This window comes from Populus alba, chromosome 16 (assembly GCF_005239225.2).
Source record: "Populus alba chromosome 16, ASM523922v2, whole genome shotgun sequence".
NCBI classification, from domain to species: Eukaryota; Viridiplantae; Streptophyta; class Magnoliopsida; order Malpighiales; family Salicaceae; genus Populus; species Populus alba.
In genome coordinates this window covers 1,387,974-1,413,484 of record NC_133299.1, presented here as the reverse complement: position 1 = coordinate 1,413,484, position 25,511 = coordinate 1,387,974, and the positions used below count along the sequence as shown (strand labels likewise).

At 34.2% G+C, this 25,511-nt stretch overlaps 7 protein-coding genes across 7 annotated transcripts; all 7 read right to left on the bottom strand.

The window, feature by feature from the left end:
- Positions 1-713: 713 nt before the first annotated feature.
- On the bottom strand, positions 714-2,580 carry LOC118037264 (anthocyanidin 3-O-glucosyltransferase 2-like). The gene has a single exon (XM_035043174.2). It carries the CDS (start codon positions 2,367-2,369, stop codon positions 879-881), a length of 1,491 nt encoding a protein of 496 aa, XP_034899065.1. The 5' UTR covers positions 2,370-2,580; the 3' UTR covers positions 714-878.
- Positions 2,581-3,377: 797 nt separating this feature from the next.
- On the bottom strand, positions 3,378-5,117 carry LOC118037263 (anthocyanidin 3-O-glucosyltransferase 2-like). The gene has a single exon (XM_035043173.2). The coding sequence runs from the start codon at positions 5,012-5,014 to the stop codon at positions 3,593-3,595; it is 1,422 nt and encodes a 473-aa protein (XP_034899064.1). The 5' UTR covers positions 5,015-5,117; the 3' UTR covers positions 3,378-3,592.
- Positions 5,118-6,807: 1,690 nt separating this feature from the next.
- On the bottom strand, positions 6,808-8,412 carry LOC118037262 (anthocyanidin 3-O-glucosyltransferase 6-like). Its single transcript, XM_035043171.2, has one exon. The coding sequence runs from the start codon at positions 8,337-8,339 to the stop codon at positions 6,885-6,887; it is 1,455 nt and encodes a 484-aa protein (XP_034899062.1). The 5' UTR covers positions 8,340-8,412; the 3' UTR covers positions 6,808-6,884.
- Positions 8,413-10,319: 1,907 nt separating this feature from the next.
- LOC118037261 (anthocyanidin 3-O-glucosyltransferase 6-like) lies at positions 10,320-12,290 on the bottom strand. The gene has a single exon (XM_035043170.2). It carries the CDS (start codon positions 11,846-11,848, stop codon positions 10,388-10,390), a length of 1,461 nt encoding a protein of 486 aa, XP_034899061.1. The 5' UTR covers positions 11,849-12,290; the 3' UTR covers positions 10,320-10,387.
- Positions 12,291-14,526: 2,236 nt separating this feature from the next.
- LOC118037258 (anthocyanidin 3-O-glucosyltransferase 2-like) lies at positions 14,527-16,075 on the bottom strand. The gene has a single exon (XM_035043168.2). The coding sequence runs from the start codon at positions 16,000-16,002 to the stop codon at positions 14,542-14,544; it is 1,461 nt and encodes a 486-aa protein (XP_034899059.1). The 5' UTR covers positions 16,003-16,075; the 3' UTR covers positions 14,527-14,541.
- A 3,079-nt stretch (positions 16,076-19,154) lies between these two features.
- LOC118037260 (anthocyanidin 3-O-glucosyltransferase 2-like) lies at positions 19,155-20,760 on the bottom strand. Its single transcript, XM_035043169.2, has one exon. The coding sequence runs from the start codon at positions 20,689-20,691 to the stop codon at positions 19,231-19,233; it is 1,461 nt and encodes a 486-aa protein (XP_034899060.1). The 5' UTR covers positions 20,692-20,760; the 3' UTR covers positions 19,155-19,230.
- Positions 20,761-21,539: 779 nt separating this feature from the next.
- Positions 21,540-23,464, bottom strand: LOC118037256 (anthocyanidin 3-O-glucosyltransferase 6-like). Its single transcript, XM_035043166.2, has one exon. The coding sequence runs from the start codon at positions 23,403-23,405 to the stop codon at positions 21,942-21,944; it is 1,464 nt and encodes a 487-aa protein (XP_034899057.1). The 5' UTR covers positions 23,406-23,464; the 3' UTR covers positions 21,540-21,941.
- Positions 23,465-25,511: the final 2,047 nt, after the last annotated feature.

The window sequence follows — 25,511 nt, the reverse complement described above, 5'->3', positions numbered from 1 at the left end:
CATCTGACAAGAACTACAGTTTTCATGATTTTTTGAGTGTGCAATAAAATTAGATAAAATATTATCAAGAATAAAATTGAGATTACAATGCGAGTGAATTTAATTCACTTTACACGAGTTTTTCAGGGGAAAAAAAATATTGTTCACATAACAGGGTGAATGAATTTAACTCATTCTAAACTTGTTTTTTCAAAAAAAAAAAATTATTGTTCACGTGAACGATGCGAGTAAATTTATAATTCATAGAATTGGTTTTTTAATAACAAAAAAAAACTATTCACATGAACAATGCAGCATAGAAAAAGAAAACTAGCCAAAAATTGCTTTGATTTTACTTGTATTTTAAACACAAAATGCGGATTTTATTATGAATAAATTACATTTTTAATTTTATTTTACAAGTGTTTAATTGTGGTTGCTTCAAGCATAAAAATAACCACGCAAACAAACGTAGACAGAGTACCCATGATCTTCTCTCTCTCTTATCATTGAGCTCACAAAATCTTCTCGTATTTTGCATTATAATGTTATTCGAGTTTTTACTACTTTCTTTTCAATTTACTTGGATGGTTGGGTGAGGAAAAAAAAAAACATTTTTTTTCTCCTCAATTCACCTCCATAGAGACACACAAGTCGATGAAAAGGCATTGCATAATTTGCCTTGAATAAAGCTTTTGATCCTTATCTGCTTTGAATAAATCATAATCAACATCTTCTTATAACTCTGTCTTATTTAATAATTAAGTAGAATTTCTATCAAAATAAACTTGATCTTAAAACTTAATTATCTCTCATGGTGGCATGAGATAACCATTGAGCTAGCTACCTGCTCATTGGTTAAGTAAATTCCCAATGCGACATCGTTTGTAAATCTATTTTCATGACAGCAAAGAGCAATCGTGGCATGCTATGCTGTCCATCACATCTTCAATTAGACGAGCCAATGCAGAGTATGAAGACGCATCCTCCATCAAAGCTTTCCTGCTTAGTCGACTCATCTCTTTCACCTTTTTTCTAATCTCACTTCCATTCTCCATCAGTAACTTTAATCCTCTTTTTATATCATCAGAATTCACAGTTTCTCCGATATCACCTTCCAGAATATCAATTCCATAATCTAATTTAATCTCCACTCCTAACCCTAACTCGATCACTATTTCGAAAGCATTAAATTGTTGCTCTCCATACAATGGCCATGTAGCAACTGGGACACCAGACAAGATACTTTCTAAGATAGAATTCCATCCACAATGTGATACAAATCCTCCAATAGCTTTGTGCCCCAAGATTTCCACTTGCGGAGCCCATTTAATCACCTTTCCTATCTTAACTGATCGATCTAGAAACCCTTCAGGCAAGATGTCTTGAAAATTTACATAATCACTTGGTGATTCAATCTTACCCGTGCATGGACGTTCACGCAGACACCACAAGAATCGATGTCCACATTGCTCCAATGCATATGCAGTCTCTTTCACTTGATCAACGCTGAAACTTCCCCAACTCCCGAAGCACAAAAACACTACTGAGCATGGAGGCTGATCATCAAGCCATTGCATTATGTCCTTGTAGTCGTTGATTTGACTTGATCCCACATCATAGCTGTTTCCTTTACATCTCACAATTGGTCCCAACGGATATACAGGAGGGATTTCACCCTTAGAAAGAGAGTTTATTGCATGCGATTCTAACTCTTTGAATGTATTTATCAAAATGCCCCTTGCGTGCTTCATCCTTCTTGCAGCACCAAGAAAAATAGGGAGAGATTCTCTGTTAAACACCAAAGAAGGCAGGAGCTTAGCAGGAAGCCTGTTCACCAAGCTTGGAATTTCCAACTCAGCATCCGAGTCTTTGTACTCAGAGAGATCCGCTTTCTGCTCATCATGAAGGGCCTGAAGATACAACATCAAGCCGATAAAAGCTGCACCTGAAGCTGAGAAAACATACCAGGGAACACCAAATTCTCCAGCCAAAGCATCCATTCCCAAAACAAAAGTATCCAAAACAAACCCAGCCAGTCGAGGAGAGTCATTTGGGCTCAACTCTGACTGTGCCTTGATCTTCGAAACAAATTCTTTGACATGGTTTTTCTGAGCTTCAGCCAGAGAAGCCATCCAGCTAGCACCAGTGTTATGTACAGCGGTGTGCTCAAGACAGGGCAAGTCAACGACTCGCATGCGATGGGGTAGAGTTGATGGAGTGAGTGACTCAGTGTATTTGGTGGTAGTGGAGTCAAGAGTTGGCCTCATTATGAGGACGCTTGTGGAAATTCGATCATCACGTTCAACAATAAGCTTGGCAATCTCTACTGCTGCTACAATATGGCCCATGGCAGGTAAAGGGATGAACACTAACTCTGCTTTCTTCATAGCTAAAATTTGGTGTTGCTAAGCTAGTGTTCATGCTTTGTTTGAATGATTCCCGGACGTATAATTATAGCCAACTATTCTACAAGAAAATGAAAGTACTGAAATATTGATGATAGCATATATGAATGGCTGATCTCGTTTCAAATATCATCTTCGAGGCTTTAAAGTTTCAGCAAATGGGACAGGAATAGCCAATAGAGCCGCGCTTTACCACATGTCATGATTTTGTTTTTTTGTTAAATTATTGGCCATGGAGGCTACTTTAATATGTTTTTTAACATAAAAAAATTAAATTAAAAATTAAAAATCTATGCAAATATCTCATTAATAATTATTTATGTAAATAAACAAAAAATAATTAACAACAACTAAAAAAAAAAATTAATAAAATTAAAAAATGAATATAAATTAAGATATCCAACCATACAAAATAAGACATTTACATGATTATGTTTAATATATTTATTTATTAAAATCAATGAAAGATAAATTCATAACATAAAAAATTCGTGATTTAAAAAATAAACACAAATAAAATTAACTAAATAGACTCATGCCCAAAAACAAATATTATACAAGGCCAAAATATGTTAGCAATATTATTTGAAAATAAATAAATATATATTTTTTAAATAAACCTCATTTGTATAAAACCCCCCAAAAAATTCTAAATGAATTTGCATAACATTTTGAAAAATCAAACACAAACAAAATAACTCTATAAAATACTTATATTAAAAAATGACTTGCAAAACCAAAATAAAAAATAAATTTGAGGGCATTTAAAAAATTAAATTGGTGGGGTAAATCAAAAGGAAAAAATAAATCAAAAGAATAAGGGCTAAATTAAAAAAAATAACATAAACTTTGATTAAATGATGATTTCTAAAAAAAATATTAATAACATAAATTGAATAATTAAATTATATATTAACTAAATGTGCGATTTTTTTTCTTACCATATAATTAGTGTTATGAATATAATTAAAGTTATATATTCACTTAATATAGAAGTGGAAGGAAAACTAATTATAAAGTTGGGAGCCAACATCTTAATTGTAAAATGTCTCATGACTCCACTACATCTATCAAACTTAATAATTTAAGTTTACAATAATGCAAAATTGAAAAACCTCCTCATGCTGAAGGCTCCTCAATTAATTAAGCTATTCTAAATAAAAGCTTAAACCTATAAATAATTTCCTCTAGGAAAATCAATTAGTTCATGGAATGTTGCTCATAACATCTGCAATTAGACGACCCAGTGAAGAGTGTGAAGATCCACCAGCAGTCAAGGCTTGCTTGCTTACTTGACTCATATTTTTCACCCGTTTTCTTATTTCATTATCGTCCTCCATTAAACCCTCTATTCCTTTCTTTATAGTGTCAGCACTCACAATTTCATAGCCGTCACTGTTAGAACCCTCTATGTAATCTATCTTAATCTCTCCTCCTAATCCCAACTCAGTCACTAATTGAAAAGCATTAAATTGTTGTTCTGCGTATATCGGCCACGCAGCAATTGGAACACCAAAATATATACTTTCTAGTATAGAATTCCATCCGCAGTGCGAAACAAAACCTCCGATAGCTCGGTGGGCAAGTATTTCTGCCTGCGGAGCCCAACCAATCACCTTTCCGAGCTCAGTTGTTCGATCTAAAAATCCTTCGGGTAAAGTTTGTTGAAAATCACTTGCTGATTCCATCTGACCTTTTGAAGGTTTTCGTAGAACCCATAAAAATCTTTTCCCACTGTGTTCGAGAGCATATGCAATCTGTTTCACCTGATCCACACAAAAACTTCCCAAGCTTCCAAAGCACAAGAACACTACTGATAATGGAGGTTGATCATCAAGCCATTCCATAATTTCTCTATTGTCATTGCTTTTATCTGACGCCACATTCACAATGGGTCCCACTGGATACAATCGTGGGGTGCCAATTTTAGAAAAGGAGTTAACTGCATGGGATTCCAACTCTGTAAATGTATTTACAACAATACCACTAGCTTCCCTTAACCTTCTAGCAACGCCAACCAAAACAAGGACCGAATCTTTCCTAAACGTCATAGATGGCAGAAGCATAGCGGCTATTGGGTTAACAAAACTCGGAATTTCTAACATAGAATCTGAGTTCTTGAACTCAGTTATGTCCACGTTCTGCTCATCATGAAGAGCCTGTAAATATAACAAGCAACCAAGAAAAGCTGCTCCTGAGGAAGAGAAAACGTACCAGGGAACACCAAATTCACCGGCCAAATCTTTCATTCCCGTGCAAAACGCATCAAAAACAAATCCAGCAAGTTGAGGCGAGTCAGGGCTCAGCTCGGACTTTGAAACGATCTTCGAAACAAATTCTTTGACACGGGGTTTTTGACCCTCTATCAAAGAATCTAGCCAAACACCTTTTCTTGATCCGAGTTCATCAAGAGAAGGCAATTCAATGAATCGCATACGGTCAGGCAAAGTTGATGCAGAAAGTGACTCGGTATACTTGATGGTACTCGAGTCAATAGCTGGTTTCATTAGAAGAACAGTGGTGGAAACTCGATTGTCAAATTCAACAAGAAGTTTAGCTGTTTGCACTGCTGGTACCACATGGCCCATGGCTGGAAATGGGATGAACACCAGCTCCGCCATCTTCATTTTTGTTGCAAAGATTTTGCAAGCACGTTGTCCTACACAGATAGATCAAATATGGAATGGTGTCGCGTAAAATTGGAAGAGATAATGTTTTAAGTGTTTTTTTTGTCTGGACCATATAATATTGGAACCGATCTTGTTGGAAAGTGAACAATTGCGTGGCTTTGCTGGCATTGACTGGCTTTGTGGGCGTAGCACAAATTCTGCCACTATTAACCGTATTTTGTTTTCATTATCTAATTGACGTACAAAAATAAGATTTTTAAGATTTTATGTTACAATTCTAAACTGTAAAAAAATCATGTTTTATAAATTATTAATATGAAATTTGTTCTTAATAAAGATGTTTAAATAGTCAGAAAAGAAAAAGGAATCTTGAAATAATAAGGAAATTAATGAAACTATTTTAAAAATATCTAAAAAAACCACATCTTCTCAACTTAATTTGAAATGTAAACAATTTCATTTGATTATAATAACTAATTTTGTAGAGAATAGGGTTAGTAGAGATCTCATAACATTTTAATCTGATTTAATAATTGAATAAAAAAATTATATTTTATATTCATTAAAAAGCTTTTTTTAATATATTTAATTTTTTTTTAAATATAGCATAATAATGAAATTAAAAAAAAATTAATTAAAAAACAAAATAAAGCAAATAAGCAAATTGGATGAGTCAACCAAACTTTACAACCCAAATCATGCGAATAATTTAACCTAATAGAAGACAAACTGGAAAAGATTACGGTGGTTAATTTTAAAACAACCTACCGCTGAAGGATAAAACATGAAAAATATTAAATTAAAAAAATATCCTAAAAGCCCCTAAGTCAATACAGGCTAACCCATCAAACCCATTGTTTAAATGATAGAACCGAGATAATCGAATAGAAAATAACTCAAAGAAAATCATGAAACCCAATATAAAAAACTCTAACCGTGAAAGATAGAACTGAAAAAGAAAATTAATTATCAATTAATCTAATATTGAAGGATGAAATAAAAAAAATCAATTAATTTTTTTTTCAAAGTAAATGCAATAAGAAAAATAAATAAAAATAACTGAGATAATCCAATAACCTGGATCATTTTAAAAAATAATAAATTTTTTTTTATAGAAAACAAAGAAATAAAAATAAAAGAGCTTAATTTTTGATTGAAAAAAATTAATTAAAAAACAAAACAAAGCAAATAAGTAGATTAGATGAGTCAACCAAACTCTGTAATTCAAATTATGAATAAATAATCCAATAAAAGATAAACCAGAAAAAAATGTTGGTAATATATATAGTGTCATCAGCATATATAATGGTGTTTGCTCTGCGTAAAAAAACCTTGCGTATGCTTATAAGAAATTATATATATAAAAGGTGTGCTCGGTCAGAATTAAACAGACCGGACCAATATTAGTTGTCCAGTTGAAATTTCCAGCCGCCCAAACTAGAATTTTGAGCTAAAAGCCCGAATGACTGGAAAATTATTTTTATTAATTTAGAAAAAGTCAACACCTTCAGACAGAAAATCCTAATCTTTAATATTGAACATTCTTACGAACTTCCCTTGTGATGAGAGCTTGCATATATTAGCTTCAACACGACAACTAAACCAAATTAATGCCGATGGATGATTCCTCAACTATATTTAAAGTAATTTGAACTTTTATTAGTTATTTTAATTTGTTTTCTTATCAATTACTTTATAAATGAGATAATGAATCTGATTCCTCACCACCACTTCTATATATATATATATATATATATCAACCATGCAATGCAATGCAGACAAGTGATGGATCGCATAAAAAGGCTTAACCATGTATTTTATTTAATATCTTATTACAATTTCGGTACTCAGATTTACAATGCTCTACTTAGTTGCCCATAATATCTTCAATCAGATGAGCCAATGCAGAGTATGACGACCCATCTTCCATTAAAGCTTTCCTGCTGAGTTGACTCATCTCTTTCACCTTTTTTCTAGTCTCGTTATCAGGCTCCATTACTAACTTTAATCCTCTTTTTATATCATCAGAACTCACAATTATACCATCTTTAGAAAGATCCCTTCTAGAATCTATTTTAATCTCCACTGCTAGCCCTAGCTCAATCACCAGTTCAAAAGCATTAAATTGTTGCTCTCCATACAATGGCCATGTAGCAACTGGGACACCAGACAAGATACTTTCTAAGGTAGAATTCCATCCACAATGCGATACAAATCCTCCAATAGCTTTGTGCCCCAAGATTTCCACTTGCGGAGCCCATTTAATCACCTTTCCTATCTTAACCGATCGATCTAGAAACCCTTCAGGCAAGATTTCTTGAAAATTTACATAATCACTGGGCGATTCAATCTTACCCGTGCTTGGAGGTTTACGCAGACACCACAAGAATCGATGTCCACATTGCTCCAATGCATATGCAATCTCTTTCACTTGATCAACGCTGAAACTTCCCCAACTCCCGAAGCACAAAAACACTACTGAGCACGGAGGCTGATCATCAAGCCATTGCATTATCTCCTTGTAGTCGTTGATATTATTTGAACCCACATCATAGCTATTTCCTTTACATCTCACAATTGGTCCCAACGGATATACAGGAGGGATTTCACCATTAGAAAGAGAGTTAATTGCATGTGATTCTAACTCTTTGAATGTATTTATCAAAATGCCCCTTGCGTGCTTCAACCTTCTTGCAGCACCAAGAAAATGAGGGAGAGATTCTCTTTTAAACACCATAGAAGGCAGGAGCTTAGCAGGAAGCCTGTTCACCAGGCTTGGAATTTCCAACTCAGCGTCCGAGTCTTTGTACTCAGTGAGATCCGCTTTCTGCTCGTCATGAAGGGCCTGAAGATACAACATCAAGCCGATAAAAGCTGCACCTGAAGCCGAGAAAACATACCAGGGAACACCAAATTCTGCAGCCAAATCATGCATTCCCAAAACAAAAGTATCCAAAACAAACCCATCAAGTTGAGGAGAGTCATGAGGGCTCAACTCTGACTGAGCCTTGATCTTGGAAACAAATTCTTTGACATGGGGTTTTTGGGCTTCAGCCAAAGAAGCCATCCAGCTAGTACTAGTGTTACGCACATCGGTGTGCTCAAGACTGGGCAAGTCAACGACTCGCATGCGATGGGGTAGAGTTGATGCAGTGAGTGACTCAGTGTATTTGGTGGTAGTGGAGTCAAGAGCTGGCTTCATCATGAGGACACTAGCGGAAATTCGATCATCACTTTCAACAAAAAGCTTAGCCATCTCTACCGCTGCTATAACATGGCCCATGGCAGGTAAAGGGATGAACACAACCTCTACTTTCTTCATTCCTAAAAAATATATTGTTGCTAAGCTATTTGTTCATGCTATGTTTGAATGATTTCCGGACATATAATTATATATAGTCAAATATTTTACTAGAAAATGAAGCTGAACTATTGATTGATAGAATATATGTGGCTGGTCTTGTTTCAAATATAATATTAGAGGCCAAAATTTAGAATTATGTGTCATGACTTCGATGGCTGTGAAGTTTCAACGCCCGGCCAGTGGGCAGAATTGCCGTCGAAAGCTACCTGTTGTATTTGGCAGCCCTTTAGGCAAGAGTTGGATGCATTATTAAGACATTGAACAAAAGTCTTAGCTGTCTCCATCAAGTGAAGTGATAAACACCACCTCTGATTTCTCATTTCCTGTTGCTAAAGAAGTTTAAATTCTATGCTTAAACCATGACTTTTGTCATGCAATTATTCTTTAACAAATATATTTTATTGTGTGATGGATGGACTTTTCATGAACCCAATTAAATTAAGTTGAAAAGTTATAATTAATACATAGAAACTTCAAAATGCATGAATGTTGAGCTTTCTTGATATTGAATTTTACATATTTTTCACTGTTTTTCGACCAAATTATAATTCTAACGTCTACTTGGAAGTTTTTGTATCATAACCGGTCATGGATGTCCGAGAGAAACAACACACGCCTTCTAGAAAAACACTCTAGCTTGAAGGATCATTTGTCACAATAGTCCAATTCATTAGTCATGATAATTACTGGCCATGTTTGATTATTTGTCTATTCTATACGAAACCAAGCCACCGTAAGAGAAAATAAATCTTAGCTTTTAAAATCTAAGAAGACTGGCATGGTATTGGTTGTGAGGGTGTGCTCCTTTCTTTCTTTCCTTTTCCTTTTCTTTTTATATAATAATCAAAAGACTCGTTAAAAATTCATGCTAGCCAATTATAGCGTTGCCTTTTGTATTGGTATAATTTTGAATGCTGTCAACGCTGATCCGCAGATCATTATATTTGTAGAAAAAAATAGATTTATAATTTCTTAACGAAGCAAATAATCAATGGAGTATCAAAGAAAAATATAAGTTTAAATCTGGTTTAATACTATTGGAAACCAAATTATTTCTAGTTCGCTATTTTATTGCTATTAATAGTAATTCAAAAGTAAAATCAGATTAGGTTGCAAACAGTGATATATGCAAAATTCTTATGAAATAATTGTCTCTATTATTATTATGTATTTAGTGTGCTTATAAAATTTGTATTCTCTAAACTGTAAAATCCCAAAATTTAAAACTTTTCCCATTCAAATAGCAATTTGGTTTCCTTCGTGTAGATTTACTTTCTAGGATGTGATCAATTTTAGAATAAAAGAGACGATCACAAAGATAATAGAGAATTAAAAAAATTATTTTTTAATATTAGATAGAGGTATTTTTTATATGATGGAATTAATTTATTTTTTTAATCTTTAAGTATGTTTTCTCTTTAAAAACAAACTCAAAAAGTAATATAAAACTCATAACATTTGCAAGAATGCTTCATTTTGAGCTATCCAAGAATCCTAATATCAAACCGCATGTGCAAATGGAAAGCGAGTGAAAAATCATCACTAGATACCAAGAAATGTAAAAAAATTCATTTTCACCTCTATATTTATATCTGAAAATTAACTCAGACCTTCGAGTTCCTTTCTGGTCAATTGCATCCAATTTGACTTAAATGTGTGCCAAATTTGATCCATTTGGTACTCTTTGCCGTGAAACTTCATCTGCTGTCATGTTCAAGTGATCGAAGCTAATGTCATTTTCACCACCCATAGAAGGGACCTGTTCTGCAGGTCCACAACCCTTTCAAGCACATGCCAACAGAGTAACGAGTCACCTCACCCCTAGGTTAGAAGTTCACATGCTTGTGAGGATTTAAATTAGAACCTAATCAATTGTATTTTTTTTATAAAACAAGAGTAGATAAAAAAATATTTTTCTCCTAAAGAAAAATATTGAACTAAAAAAAAGAAAGATAAATCCTTGTTTATTTGAAGCAAAAACTTAGAGCATAGGTGGAACAGTTGTTTCATGGCTGGTTGTCTATTATTTCATCAACTAAACGACCCAAAGAAGAATACGAAGATCCACCAGCCATCAAGGTTTTCTCACTGATTCTGCTCATCTCTTTTGCCTTCTTTCTTATTTCTTTACCTTGCTCCATAACATGCTTCATTGCTTTCATTATACCATCAGCACCCACAATTATTTCATTATCACCATGAAAATCCCTCCTGTAATCCATCTTAATTTCCACGGCTAATCCCAACTCAACCACCATTAGAAAGGCATTAAACTGTTGCTCTGCGTATAATGGCCAGGCGACAATTGGAACACCAAACCTTATACTCTCTAGTATAGAATTCCATCCACAATGCGAAGCAAACATTCCTATCGCTTGATGAGCCAATATGTCAACCTGAGGTGCCCATCCGATTACTTTCCCAATCTTGGCTGTCCGGTTTAAAAACTCTTTCGGTAAGATTTCTTGAAAATTTGCATAATCACTTGGGGGTTCCCACTTTCCTCTCGGTGGAGGTTTACGTAGCGACCATAAGAATCGATGCCCACTGTTCTCTAGGGCACAAGCAATCTCTTTCACCTGTTTCTCCCTAAAACTTCCATGACTTCCAAAGCACAAAAACATGACTGATGATGGTGGCTGATCATCAAGCCATTCCATGATGTCTCTGTGCTTTTTGCTCCCATCCCAACCCACATCATGACAGTCTGTTTCATGTTTAACAATCGGTCCCACCGGATATATTGGAGGGGTTTTACCATTAGAGAGAGAGTTAACCGCACTGGATTCAAACTCGAAAAATGTATTTACCAAAATACCTCTGGCTTCGGCCAATGCTCTTGCTTGCTCAAGGAAATTAGCGAGCGAATCTTCCTGAAACAAAACCGAAGGCAAAAGTTTAGCAGGAAGTGGGTTCGCTAAACTCGGAATTTTCAACTCAACGTCCGAGCTCTTGAACTCAGTAAGGTCCACTCCCTGCTCATCATGAAGAGCCTGAAGATGCAATTCACAACCAAGAAAAGCTGCACCCGAAGCAGAGAAAGCATACCATGGAAACCCAAATTCATTGGCCACTTCTTTTAGTCCCGTAGCAAACGAATCAAAAATAAACCCAGCAAGTCGAGGAGCATCGAGGCTCAACTCACATTGAGTTCTCGTCTTCGAAACATATTCTTTGACATGGGGTTTTTGGCCTTCAACCAAAGAACTAAGCCAGGTACCGGGTTTGGTATCTGATGGTATGGACTCAACTCTGGGCAAGTTAATGACTCGCATACGATCAGGGAGAGTTGATGCCCCAAGTGACTCATTGTACTTGGTAGTGCTGGGGTCAAGAGTCGGATGCATTACCAAGACAGTCGTGTAGAGTCGATCATCACGTTGAACAAGAAGCTTAGCTATCTCCGCTATTGCTACAATATGGCCCATAGCAGGTATGGGGATTAGCACCACCTCTACTTTCTCCATTCTTTGCTAGAAATTTGTGTTTCTTGTTGTGAACAACTGCGGTCTCCTTGGGATGTGTGGAAGTGATCTTGATCTTGTTTGAAATATAAATCTTGAAGTTCTAGAATTAGAGTGATGTCATGGCTTTGCTGGCCGCTAACTATATACATGCATTTAATTTAAGAATTTCTACGACCACTAAACCATAGACGTTCACAGAAATAGTAGTTATCAGATTTGATTTGGGAAATCTGATTATCGAAGCAAAAAAAATCTAAATTATCATGTTAGGAGGTTAGTTCATGGGTCATGTAAAATATTTTTACTAGAAAAATATTCTTTGGTTCCTTTTATATAAATAAAAAAACTCTTTTTAGTATTGATTTAACTTATAGTTAAATCAAATTTTATTGACGTAAAGTTAATATCAAGCTCGATTCAATTAAAAATCCAACATTGGTAAAATTTTAAGTTCTTAAAGTAAATTTGTAAGACCAAGCTAACTTTAACTATGGTTGAAAAAAAATAAGCTTGTAATTGATATCAGCTTTATTGGGTTTGAAAATCGTGGGCATGCTTATTCAATTAGTACAACGATATTAATTTATTTTCAATCGGGTCTTGATGAAGTTAATTATCTTGCCCGATAAATTCATATAAATCTATATTTGTACATTTTTTAAAAATATTAAAATACAAGATATGAGCACAAAAAAAAATATTTTAAACAAGTTTTTGATAATGCAGAAGAAAATAATTTATAACACTTTGTTTTTGAAATTTGAAGGTTAGAGTATAATATAAATCGAGATCTTACTTAACAATTTAAGTTATTGAGTTAAGATAATTTTTTAATATAATATGAGAGCTTTGATGACCAAATGGTCACGAGTTCGAATCTCACTATTTTTATTTATTTAATAAAAATTAAGTATAAAATAAAATAAACCAATGTAAGTTTCAAGCATTTAAAGAGTTTTTATTTAAAAAAAATATATTAAAAAATAATATAAATTATATATTAAAAATTTCATTTAACCGCTTTGTTATGTTAAAAATATATATATTTTTTTTGGTACATTGGGAAGGAAAATTCTGGCAAGTGGGGTTCATTAATCCAATAATTGCGGTGTCTTTCAATATTTTTATTTCTTGACAGTGACTAAGGAAAGTCTTAGCTTACTCTATTCATTATTCTAGAAGGTGTGGTCCTTGTATTATGATGGTCCCGGAAGGCTGTCCTCACATGGTGGATAAGTCTTAATAAGAAATGACTCATTAATAAAGTATAGGCACATGAAAACGAAGATGGCTCCATGACTATAATCATGAGATAGTCAAGAGCAAATAATAATGTGATTTGTTAAAAGTTAAAAATCTTACAAAATTAAGAATATCATAGATATAAATAGATATCCAAAGTATTTAATTCTATTTCATCCAAATCTCTCTTGCTAAATATTTATTTAACTAATTTATATAGAAAAAAAAATCTAAATAACCTTATTATACTGGATTAAATAAAAAACTTCTAAGCTAAAAAGTAAAAGATAAATATAATTAGAAAAAAATATTTTTTTCAAAAAACTTTTAAATCAGTTTTTCAGGTTTGAAATAACTCGTTTTCATAATCAGAAATCATTATCTATCACAAACACATGATACATAAATATTCTATAAATAGAAATAAATAAATAAATAAATAGTCAATAAAAAATTTATCAAATATAAAAATAAAAAGTAGCATATAGGTTGGGTAAAGTTTACCGGGTTTAAAAAAATCTTAACCTATAATATCTATTTTTTATATTTTTTTGACTAATTATCATTCATAATATCCATATTATTTGACTTTGATGAATTCGGTTGGCTTATATAAGGTAAATATTATAGATGGACCAAATTTTTTTAAATATCGTTAGAAAAATACTAGAAAATCCCTATTAATATTGAATAGAAAAATAAAAATAAAGAAATATTATTTTTAAATATAAAAAATAGAAAAAAAGCATAATAATATTGAAAATTAAAATAAATAAATTTTATAAAATAAAAAATACAAACAACAAAAAACTATATTTATTTTTCTCAAAAATCTCATACACATTAATACTTTGAAAATAATAACTTTAAAATTATGAAAGGGAACTTCTACAAAAATATTATATTTGGACTTTGACCGCTCTTTTATTCTACTCAAATCTCTATAGTATAAATACGTGTTTATTTACTAAAACTTTATTATTAATCTCACATAATTGTTATTTATTATTGGGTGTGTGCATTGTTTAGTAATGTAATGTATGTGTTTTAATTTTCTGTAATTTAAAAAACATTAAGTGATTTTTCAATATTTTTATATTAAAAACTTCCAAACTTTAAAAGAACTTCAATTATTTTATCAAACAATACCTTATTCAAGTGATTGTAGCTAATGGGAGTTGTCAAATAGGCTGCATTTGCACACATTTTCATCAATTTGGTTGTAATTAAATATTTGTGAATTTTTTTTAAATGCAAACAAAACAGATAAAAAAAAACAGTTTTTCTAAAGAAAATACGAAGTTCGAAGATCAAATTTATTGACCATAACAATCATTCTTAATACATAAATTGTTATAATTAAAAAGAATCATAGGCTAAAAAAAAAAAAACTATTCCTTTTTTTTTTTTTTTAAGATTGCTTAATTAGAGGAAAGTTTAAAACAATTGATTCATGACATGTTTCCCATCATATCTTCAATTAGACGACCTAGTGAAGAAAATGAAGATCCTCCAGCCACCAAGGTTTTCTCACTTACTCTACTCATCTCCTTTACCTTCTTTCTAATTTCACTATCTTGTTCCATAACACTCTTTATAGCTTTCAATATATCATCACTGCTCACAATTATTTCAGTATCACCATAAAAATCCTTTCTATAATCCATTTTAATTTCGAAAGCTAATCCTAACTCAATCACCATTTGAAAAGCATTAAATTGTTGCTCTGCATATAAAGGCCAAGTGGCAATTGGAACACCAAATCTTAAACTCTCCAGTATAGAATTCCATCCACAATGTGAAGCAAACCCTCCCACAGCTGAATGAGACAAGATTTCCACTTGTGGAGCCCATCCAATTACCTTCCCAATCTTAGCCGTTCGGTCTAAGAAACCTTGGGGTAAAATGCTTTGAAAATTTTCATAGTCACTTGGAGATTGCATTTTACCGTTCTGTGAAGGTTTGCGTAGAGACCATAAGAACCGATGCCCACTAAGCTCAAGTGCAAATGCAATCTCTTTCACCTGGTTCTCTTTAAAGCTTCCCCAACTTCCAAAGCATAAAAACATAACCGATGACGGAGGTTGATCGTCAAGCCATCCCATGATGTCCCTAGAATTGTTGCTCTCATCCGAGAGCGGATCAGGACCATCTCCTATATGTTTCACAATGGGACCAACCTGGTATACAGGAGGGGTTTTGCCATCGGATAGAGAGCTAACTGCGTAAGATTCCAACTCCAAAAATGTATTTATCAATATACCCCTAGCTTCGGTCAATAGCCGACCATGTACAAGAAAAGTTGTGAGTGAGTATTTCTCGAACACCGTGGAAGGCACAAGTTTAGCAGGGATCGGGTTCGCCAAACTCGGAATTTTCAATTCATCCTCCGAGTTCGTGAACTCTGTAAGGTCCACTCCCTGCTCATCATGAAGAGCCGTAAGATGCAGCATGCTACCAATAAAAGCTGCACCTGCGGCAGAAAACACATACCATGGAATTCCAAATTCATTAGACACATCTTTCAGGCCAGTAGCAAACGTATCAAAAACGAACCCGGCAAGACGAGGGGAGTCCGGATTCATCTCGAATTGTGTTCTTATCCTTGAAACATATTCTTTGACATGGGGTTTCTGGCCTTCAATCAAACAAGTTAGCCAGTTACGACCGTTGGTAGCAGATGTGATGGACTCAACTCTGGGCAAGTTAATGACTCGCATACGATCAGGGAGAGTTGATGCAGCAAGTGACTCCATGTACTCGGTAGTGCTGGGATCAAGAGTTGGATGCATTACCAAGACAGTTGTGTAAATTCGATCATCACGTTGAACAAGAAGCTTAGCTATCTCCACTACTGCTACAATATGGCCCATAGCGGGTAAGGGGATTAGCACCACCTCTGCTTTCTTCATTCTTAGCTAGAAATGTTTGTTTCTTGCTGTGAACAAATGTGGACTACTTAGGATGTGTGGAACTGATCACGATCTTGAACGAAATATATACTGAAGGTTAGACTATAAAGAGTGATGTCATGGCTTTGCTGGAAATGAACTATTTGCATGCATTTAAATTAAGAATTTCGACGGCTACTAGCCCATAGATGCTTACGAAAACAGTACAACGGAGCTGTTGGAAAAAATAAACTTGTAACCTAATCAATGGACTGTAAAATCGTGGGTAAGCTTTTTCAATTAGTATATCTAAATCAAGTTATTGTCAATGGGATCTTAATCAAATTATCTAGCTTGATGCATTACTATAAATTTATTTTTGATATACAGTTTTTTTAATATTGAAATACTAGATAATAATACAAGCGAGTATGTTTTAAACAAGTATCTGATAATGTGATAAGATTGAATTCTAAAATGTCAGCACGTGACCATCAGTTGTATATTGATTCCTTAAACGAGTATATTATTTTTAAGTTTCCAATTATTTCTTAAGAAAATGATAGGGATATTTTAAAAATTTAATTATTTCATTAAAAATTTAACCAACTAACAGTATAATCTAGAATGGACCTGTCAGTTGTATATTGATTCCTTGGAAAAAATCATAATAATATATAGATAGTTGTATATTGATTCCAGGACCGGATGGGTTTACTTTCTCCTTTTACAAAAAGGCATGGTCTCTTTTCAGTTCAGACATCTTTGCTATGGTTAATAGCTTTTTTTGCCATGGAAAACTACCTAAAGGGATTAGTTCCTCATTTGTGGCACTAATTCCTAAAAAGAGATCTCCTAGAAGTTTTTCAGAGTTTAGGCCAATCAGTTTCATCAACGGATTATACAAAATTATAGCAAAATTGTTGTCTACGAAACTTAAATATATGCTTACTAGTATTATCAGTCTCTCAAACGAGTTTTAATACAGGAAGATAGGTTTTAGATGGGTTCATGATTACCAGTGAGGTGGTCCATGAAGTTAAGAACAGAGGGGATAATGGTTTTTTGTTCAAAGTAAACTTCCATAAGACCTTTGACTCAGTCTTGTAGGACTACTTAGATGATGTTATGGTCTAAAATGGCCATCCTTGTCATCGGGTCGCCAAGTAAAAAAATTATTCTTCAGAAGGGTCTTTGATAGGGGGATCCTTTATCCCCATTTTTCTTTGATATAGCAGTTAAAGGTCTTTCTGTCTTTTTTAGTAAAGCTGCAGATGCTGGGTATTTCAGAGGTTTGAAGGTAGATGGTAATATGCCTTTATCTCTCATTCAATATGTAGATGACACTTATATTCTTTAATAGAATAATTATGGTTCCTTTTGAAATGTTAGAGGATCCTTCACTAGTTTGCTCTTATATTTGGCATTCATATTCATTATTTCAAAAGTTCTTTGATTGAGATTAATTTAGATGATGATTATGTCTCAGGGATGACTGTAAGTTTTTGTTGTCGCAATGATACTTTTCTAGAAAAGTATTTGGGGCTCCCCCTGGGTGCTAATCCTTGTCGTTTATCTACATGAAAACCAGTCATTTTCAATATCAAGTCCAGATTAGCTTCATGGAAGGGTAAAATGCTAAGCATAGCTGGTCATATTTGCCTAATCAAATCAGTATTGAATTCTTTGTCTTTGTTTTACATGTCAATGTTTCTTGTCCCTAAGGTTACCATTGAATCCGTATCTATTATTATTCGAAGGTTTTTAAGGAGTGGTAGCTCAGATACTTTTAAGTTGTGTAACGTAGCTTGGTTTGAGGTCATTTAGCCAAGTAGCAGAGGTGGGTTAGGACTTAGATCTTTGTATAATAAGAACATGGCGTTACTTTTAAAATGGATATTGCGTTGAGGGGTTGGTAATTCAAGAGGCTGGCAAGATTATATTGTGCATAACTATCAACCCACTTTTGAAAATAGGCTTCCTATGTTTGCTCATCATCTTTTCCCAAACTGGACAGGGATTGTTAACGTGTTCGCTTCTGATGAGAGAACTGCTGAAGCTATTTGTGCTTCTTCTTGCTACAAGTTTGGAAATGACATGACTATTCAGTTTTGGTCTGAAAGGTGGTTTAGTTCTACTCCATTAAAGATGTTTTCCTCATTTCTTTAGACTATTCAATCAACAAAAGGCTACAATCCGAGAGGTGTATAATTTTGACACCAATTTAGTCATTTTAGTTTGGAATCGGCACCTCAGGGATAAAAAGTGTCAGCAGTTGGAGTCTTTTCTTGCTGAAGTAGAAAGGAATTTATCTATTTCTAATTCAGTTGACAGAAAGGTGTGGCAGTTTGAAAAGAATGGGATTTTCCCAGTCAAATTGGCTTATGCTCTCATTGATGATATTCGGCATCTAAGATCTGAGATTTTTGTGGTATGGAAACTGAGACCATTGATCACCTTTTTATTCATTGCTATGTGACTTGAAGGTTCTAGAATTGTTTTATGCAATGGATTGGGTATAATGGATGCATTTCGAAGACTGTTCAGCTTTCTTTCTTTGTTTTTTTTTTTTGCAGGAATGGAATCATTTGTTACATGGGAATGGGAATTTCAGTGCAAAGTGTCATTTGTACGCTTTGCTATGGTATCTTATGGTCTATTTGGATTATCCATAACAAATTAGTTTTTGATGCTGCTAATCCTTATTGGGATAAAGTTTATAATTTAACTTTCTATCATTTAACTTAATGGCTTTAAGTTAGATTTCAAAATTTTATTTATACGGGTATTGATCTAGCTAAATGTTTAGATTGTGTGATGAGATGATCCAATGCTTAGAATTAATATTTTTTTTCTGTTTCTTTACTTTGTATACTATAAATTATTATTTTTTTCGTTTGTTTGCTATTTTTTTAATAGCATTGACTAAATCTTATTAGTATTCTCTCTCGATTACTATAAAAAAAAAAATATGGGAGTTGTCAAATATGCTGTGTATGCACATATTTTCATCAATTTGGTTGCAATTTAATATTTGCGACTTCGTTTTTAAATGCAAACAAAACCGATAAAAAAAACCTGTTTTTCTAAAACAAACACAAAATTAATTCAAAGATCAAATTTATTAACCATGACAAGCATTTTTAATACATAAATTGCTACGATTAAAATGAATCATAAGCAAAAACAATGGAAAACTATTCTTTCTTTTTTCCGAGATTGCTTAGAGGAAAGTTTAAAACAATTGACTCATGACATGTTGCCCATCATATCTTCAATTAGACGACAAAATGAAGAAAATGAAGATCCTCCATCCACCAAGGTTTTTTCACTTACTCTACTCATCTCCTTTACCTTCTTTCTGACCTCACTATTTTCTTCCATAACACTCTTTATAGCTTTCAATACATCATCACTGCTCACAATTATTTCATTATCACCATAAAAATCATTCCTATAATCCATTTTAATTTCCACGGCTAATCCTAGCTCAATCACCATTTGAAAAGCATTAAATTGTTGCTCTGCATATAATGGCCAAGTGGCGACTGGAACACCAAATCTTAAACTCTCCAGTATAGAATTCCATCCACAATGTGAAGCAAACCCTCCCACAGCTGAATGAGACAAGATTTCCACTTGTGGAGCCCATCCAATTACCTTCCCAACCATAGCCGTTCGTTCTAAGAAACCTGGGGGTAAAATACTTTGAAAATCTTCATAGTCACTTGGAGATTGCATTTCATCGTTCTGTGAAGGTTTCCGGAGAGACCATAAGAAACGATGCCCGCTATGCTCAAGTGCAATTGCAATCTCTTTCACTTGTTTCTCTTTAAAACTTCCCCAGCTTCCAAAGCATAAGAACATAACCGATAATGGAGGTTGATCATCAAGCCATTCCATGATGTCCCTATAATTGTTGCTGTCATCCGACCTCGGATCACCACCACCTCCTATACGTTTCACAAAGGGACCAACCGGGTACACGGGAGGGGTTTTACCATCTGATAGAGAGTTAATTGCATACGATTCGAACTCTAAAAATGTATTGATCAAAATACCCCTAGCCTCAGTCAATATCCGAGCATGTTCAAGAAAGGTAGTCAGTGAGTCTTTCTCGAACACCATGGAAGGCACCAGTTTAGCAGGAATTGGGTTCGCCAAACACGGCATTTCCAATTCATCCTCTGAGTTCTTCAACTCGGTAAGGTCAACTCCCTGCTCATCATGAAGAGCAGTAAGATGCAACATGCTACCAATAAAAGCTGCACCTGAAGCAGAAAAAACATACCATGGAACTCCAAATTCATGAGGCACATCTTTCATCCTAGAAGCAAACGTATCAAAAATGAAACCAGAAAGGCGAGGGGAGTTCGGATTCATCTCGAATTGAGTTCTTATCTTTGAAACATATTCTTTGACGTGGGGTTTTTGCCCTTCAACCAAAGAACGAAGCCAGTTATTGGGTTCAATGTCTGATGTTATGGACTCAACACTGGGCAAGTTAATGACTCGCATACGATCAGGGAGAGTTGATGCAGCAAGTGACTCCATGTAATTGATAGTGCTGGGGTCAACAGTTGGATGCATTACCAAGACAGTTGTGTAAAGTCGATCATCACGTTGAACAAGAAGCTTAGCTATCTCCACTACTGCTACAATATGGCCCATAGCAGGTAAGGGGATTAGCACCACCTCTGCTTTCTTCATTCTTTGCTAGAAATGTTTGTTTCTTGCTGTGAACAAATGTGGACTGCTTAAGATGTGTGGAACTGATCACGATCTTGAACGAAATATTTATTGAAGGTTAGACTATAAAGAGTGATGTCATGGCTTTGCTGGAAATGAACTATTTGCATGCATTTAAATTAAGAATTTCGACGGCTACTAGCCCCTAGATGCTTACAAAAAACAGTCCAACGGAGCAGTTGGAAAAAATAAACTTGTAACCTAATCAATGGACTATAAAATCGTGGGTATGTTTTTTCGATTAGTATATCTAGATTAAGTTATTTTCAATGGGATCTTAATCAAGTTATCTAGCTTGATGCATTACTGTAAATTTATTTTTGATATATTGTTTTTTTAATATTGAAATACTAGATAACAATACAAGAAGCAAGTATTTTTTAAATAAGTATCCGATAATGTAAAAAGATTGAATTTTAAGCTGTCAGCGCATAACCATCACGCGTCGATTCTATGCTGTTTTGATCCAACAATTGATGGTGACTCCGACAGATCCAGTAGGTTGTTCTTAGATCTAAAACAATTTCCTTTGGATAATGTAATATGATCGAATAATTGGTTGAGGATCATGTGTGTGGATACTTGGTTAGTGATTGGTCCCGATCAACGCATAACTGAATGATGGTACCAAATAATAGGTTCAGAAATGTTTTTTTTTTCTTCCTATTATGTTCTTGTTTCTATGCAAGTTGCATGTCTTATAGTTATATAACATCTATGAAGTCACATATAAAGGGTTGGCATGTCTCATGGTTATACAAACATCTATGAACTCATATAAAGGGTCTAAAATATCTAAATAAACAGCTCCCTCAACCTTAAAACACACATACACCCTATTCACAACTCACACACAGAGCTTCATTTAGCTTCTAAGCCTTACTTCTCTACTAACTTTATTATTAAGAGACCTCGCAACCTATCAAGGGTTGCAAGTCCACAACCTTTTCAAACACATTCTAGCATAAAACCATAAGCCACCTCGCCTCTAACTTGGAAGTACAAATGCTTTCGTGGATTTAGAATCTCATCAGTTGGTAAAATTATTTTCCAAGACAAAACAAGAGATTATAAAAATATTTTTTCTCCTAAAGAAAGGAAAGATTAAATTTATTGGCCGCGACTAACATTCTTAATACATAGATTCTTATAGATAAATCATAATTGCTTATTGTAAGTACTCTCTCAGAGGATAGTTTGGAACAGTTGCTTCATGGCTGGTTGTCTATTATATCATCGACTAAACGACCCAAAGATGAATACGAACATCCACCAGCCATCAAGGTTTTCTCACTGATTCTGCTCATCTCTTTTACCTTCTTTCTTATTTCTTTACCTTGCTCCATCACATGCTTTATTGCTTTCATTATACCATCAGCACTCACATTTATTTCGTTATCACCATGAGAATTCTTCCTGCAATCCATTTTAATTTCCACGGCTAATCCCAACTCAATTACCATTTGGAAGGCATTGAACTGTTGCTCTGCATATAATGGCCAGGCGACAATTGGAACACCAAACCTTATACTTTCTAGTATAGAATTCCATCCACAATGCGAAGCAAACATGCCTACGGCTGGATGAGCCAATATGTCTACCTGTGGAGCCCATCCGATTACTTTCCCAATCTTAGCTGTCCGGTTTAAAAACTCTTTCGGTAAGATTTCTTGAAAATTTGCATGATCACTCGGTGAATATTCCCTCTTTCCTCTCGGTGGAGGTTTACGTAGGGACCATAAGAATCGATGCCCACACTTCTCTAGGGCACAAGCAATCTCTTTCACCTGATTCTCCCTAAAACTCCCACCGCTTCCAAAGCACAAAAACAAAACTGATGATGGAGGCTGATCATCAAGCCATTCAATAATGTTTCTGTAATTGTTGCTCCCTTCCGAACCCGCATCATGACCGTCTCTTTTATGTCTAACAATCGGTCCCACTGGATATATTGGAGGGGTCCTGCCATTAGAAAGAGAGTTGACCGCATGGGATTCAAACTCCAAAAATGTATTTACCAAAATACCTCTGGCTTTGGCCAATGCTCTTGGTTGCTCAAGAACAGTCGTAAGCGAATCTTTCTCAAACAGTACAGAAGGCAAAAGTTTAGCGGGAAATGGGTTCACCAAACTCGGAATACTCAACTCGACATCCGAGTTCTTGAATTCAGTCAGGTCCGCTCCCTGCTCATCATGAAGTGCCTGAAGATGCAATAAACAACCAAGAAAAGCTGCACCCGAAGCAGAGAAAGCATACCATGGTAACCCAAATTCATTGGCCACTTCTTTCAGTCCTGTAACAAAAGAATAAAAAATAAACCCAGCTAGGCGAGGAGCATCAAGGCTCAATTCAGACTGAGTTCTTATCTTTGAAACATATTCTTTGACATGGGGTTTTTGCCCTTCAACCAAAGAACTAAGCCAGTTAGTGGGTTTAGTATCTGATGTTATGGACTCAACTCTGGGCAAGTTAATGACTCGCATACGATCAGGGAGAGTTGATGCAGCAAGTGACTCATTGTACGTGGTAGTGCTGGGGTCAACAGTTGGATGCATTACCAAGACAGTTGTGTAAAGTCGATCATCACGTTGAACAAGAAGCTTAGCTATCTCCACTACTGCTACAATATGGCCCATAGCAGGTATGGGGATTAGCACCACCTCTACTTTCTTCATTCTTTGCTAGAAATTTTTGTTTCTGGTTGTGAACAACGGTGGTCTGATTAGGATGCGTGGAAGTGATCATGATCTTATTCGTAATATAAATCTTTAAGGTCTAGAATTAGAGTGATGTCATGGCTTTGCTGGCGATTAACTATGTACATGCATTTAATTTAAGAATTTCAACGGTTACTAGCCCATAGATGTTTACAAAAACAGTCCAATGAAGCAGTTGGAAACATGGTTATCATATTTGATCTCGGGAATCTGATAACTAACCTGAAAAAGTATCTGAATTATCATGTTATTACGTTAATTTATATGTTATCGCGTAAATTATTTTAGTTAAAACAATATTATTATTATTATTTTAAAAAATATATAATGTTGACCTTTGTTATTAGAATTGGATTTACCCGAATAAATCAAGTTTTATAAATCCAAGCCTGGTTAAGTGTTATGTTTTTTAAATCAATTTATCTAAGTAGACTAAGTTTTAATAACTATATTCGAAAAAAGTAAATTTGTAATTAATTTCAGTTTTATTGAGCTGGAAAACCGTGGGTGTATTTTTTTCAATTATTACATTGATATTAATTTAAGTTTTTCAAATAAATTAATTAATTTAAACTAAGTTTAATAACTATGGTTGAAAAAAATAAACTTATAACTGATATATAAGCTTTATTGGGCTGGAAAACCATGGGTATATTTTTTAATTAGTACTTTGATAATATTTTATTTTCTATCGAGTCTTAATCAAGTTACCTAGAACAACTTATAAATTTATATTTTAAATTTTTTATAATTTTTAAATACGAGATAATAACACAAGAAATTGACAATGAAGAGAAAAAAAGGTTGTTTTTGGAATCTTAGAAAGGAAAAGTCTCGTCAACAGACCACGGGTGTTAGACAAAGAAAATTACGGATCTTAGTTGGAAAGTTTTAATAAGTTTTATTTAATATCATAGTAAAAAACTTTGTTTTATTTAATAAGCCAAGATTCATAAAAGGGTCAAAGTCTAGTAAAAAACGTTGTTTTACTAAATTGTCCTCACATAATGGGTAAGTTTTTATAAGTTTTATTTAATAAGCCAAGATTCATTCATAAATAGATATCAGTCAGAATGAACACGTTTTTGGTGCATCTTATTGAAACTCAATGATCGTATCATTTTGTCTGTGGATTGCCTCGTCATGAGATTTTAATATTTTTATATGAATCGTTCATTATAAATCTCACCATTAAAATTTTTAATAACATCACATAATAGAAAATTAGAAATTGTTGGCTTTTAATACCAATTAACATCGCTAGGAATAAATAATAAAAAGATTTGTTTTAAGTCAAAATTTTTGAAGAACTAAAATATTTTAATTATGGAAAGGCATCTAAAACACTACTAGAAATTCGCTTAATAGCAACGAATTTACCGATAGAATATTTCTGTCAGTAATTTAAGGTCGAAATTACCGACGGAACTTTTTCCGTCCGTAATTTGGTCGGTAACTACCGACGGACAGTATTCGTTGGTAGTTACCGACTGAATTACGGATGGAAAGGTCAGAATTAAAAAAAAAAAAAAAAAAAAGACGGGGTCGCTGACGTGGAAGTTTTTGGTAGGGAGTTTTTTTTTCGACGGAATCACTGACGGATTCAAAACGACGTGCCCGTAAAGTGACGTGACCGGTCCACTATTAAACATACCGACGGAATCACCGACGGATTTGAAATGACTGATCCGTACGATGACGTGTCTATTTTCCCAACAGATAAACCGACGGATACACTGACGAAAATATCTGTCGGTGAATTCGTCGGTAAAAGTTAATATAATTCCCTGCTGCCGATCCTCTCCTCCCCAATTTCTCCTTCTTCTTTCTAATCTCAACTCTCCCCATCTGCAAACAACCAACACCCAAACAAAAATCTCCTTCATCTCAGCACAACAAGTTATATTTCTTGAAGTTTTGTGGTCATTGATTTTCCGATGAATTTTTTCGATTTTTGTAAGTAATTCTATCTTTTTAAATTTTAACATTTAGATGTCAACTTTGTTGTTTTTTTTAGTATATGTATTTTGTTAGTAGATGTACATGTTTTATTGTTATTTCTCC

What these genes read in the sequence shown, in the direction of transcription:
- LOC118037264 (XM_035043174.2), bottom strand. Translation starts at nt 2,369, where the DNA reads ATGAAGAAAGCAGAGTTAGTGTTCATCCCTTTACCTGCCATGGGCCAT.
- LOC118037263 (XM_035043173.2), bottom strand. Translation starts at nt 5,014, where the DNA reads ATGAAGATGGCGGAGCTGGTGTTCATCCCATTTCCAGCCATGGGCCAT.
- LOC118037262 (XM_035043171.2), bottom strand. Translation starts at nt 8,339, where the DNA reads ATGAAGAAAGTAGAGGTTGTGTTCATCCCTTTACCTGCCATGGGCCAT.
- LOC118037261 (XM_035043170.2), bottom strand. Translation starts at nt 11,848, where the DNA reads ATGGAGAAAGTAGAGGTGGTGCTAATCCCCATACCTGCTATGGGCCAT.
- LOC118037258 (XM_035043168.2), bottom strand. Translation starts at nt 16,002, where the DNA reads ATGAAGAAAGCAGAGGTGGTGCTAATCCCCTTACCCGCTATGGGCCAT.
- LOC118037260 (XM_035043169.2), bottom strand. Translation starts at nt 20,691, where the DNA reads ATGAAGAAAGCAGAGGTGGTGCTAATCCCCTTACCTGCTATGGGCCAT.
- LOC118037256 (XM_035043166.2), bottom strand. Translation starts at nt 23,405, where the DNA reads ATGAAGAAAGTAGAGGTGGTGCTAATCCCCATACCTGCTATGGGCCAT.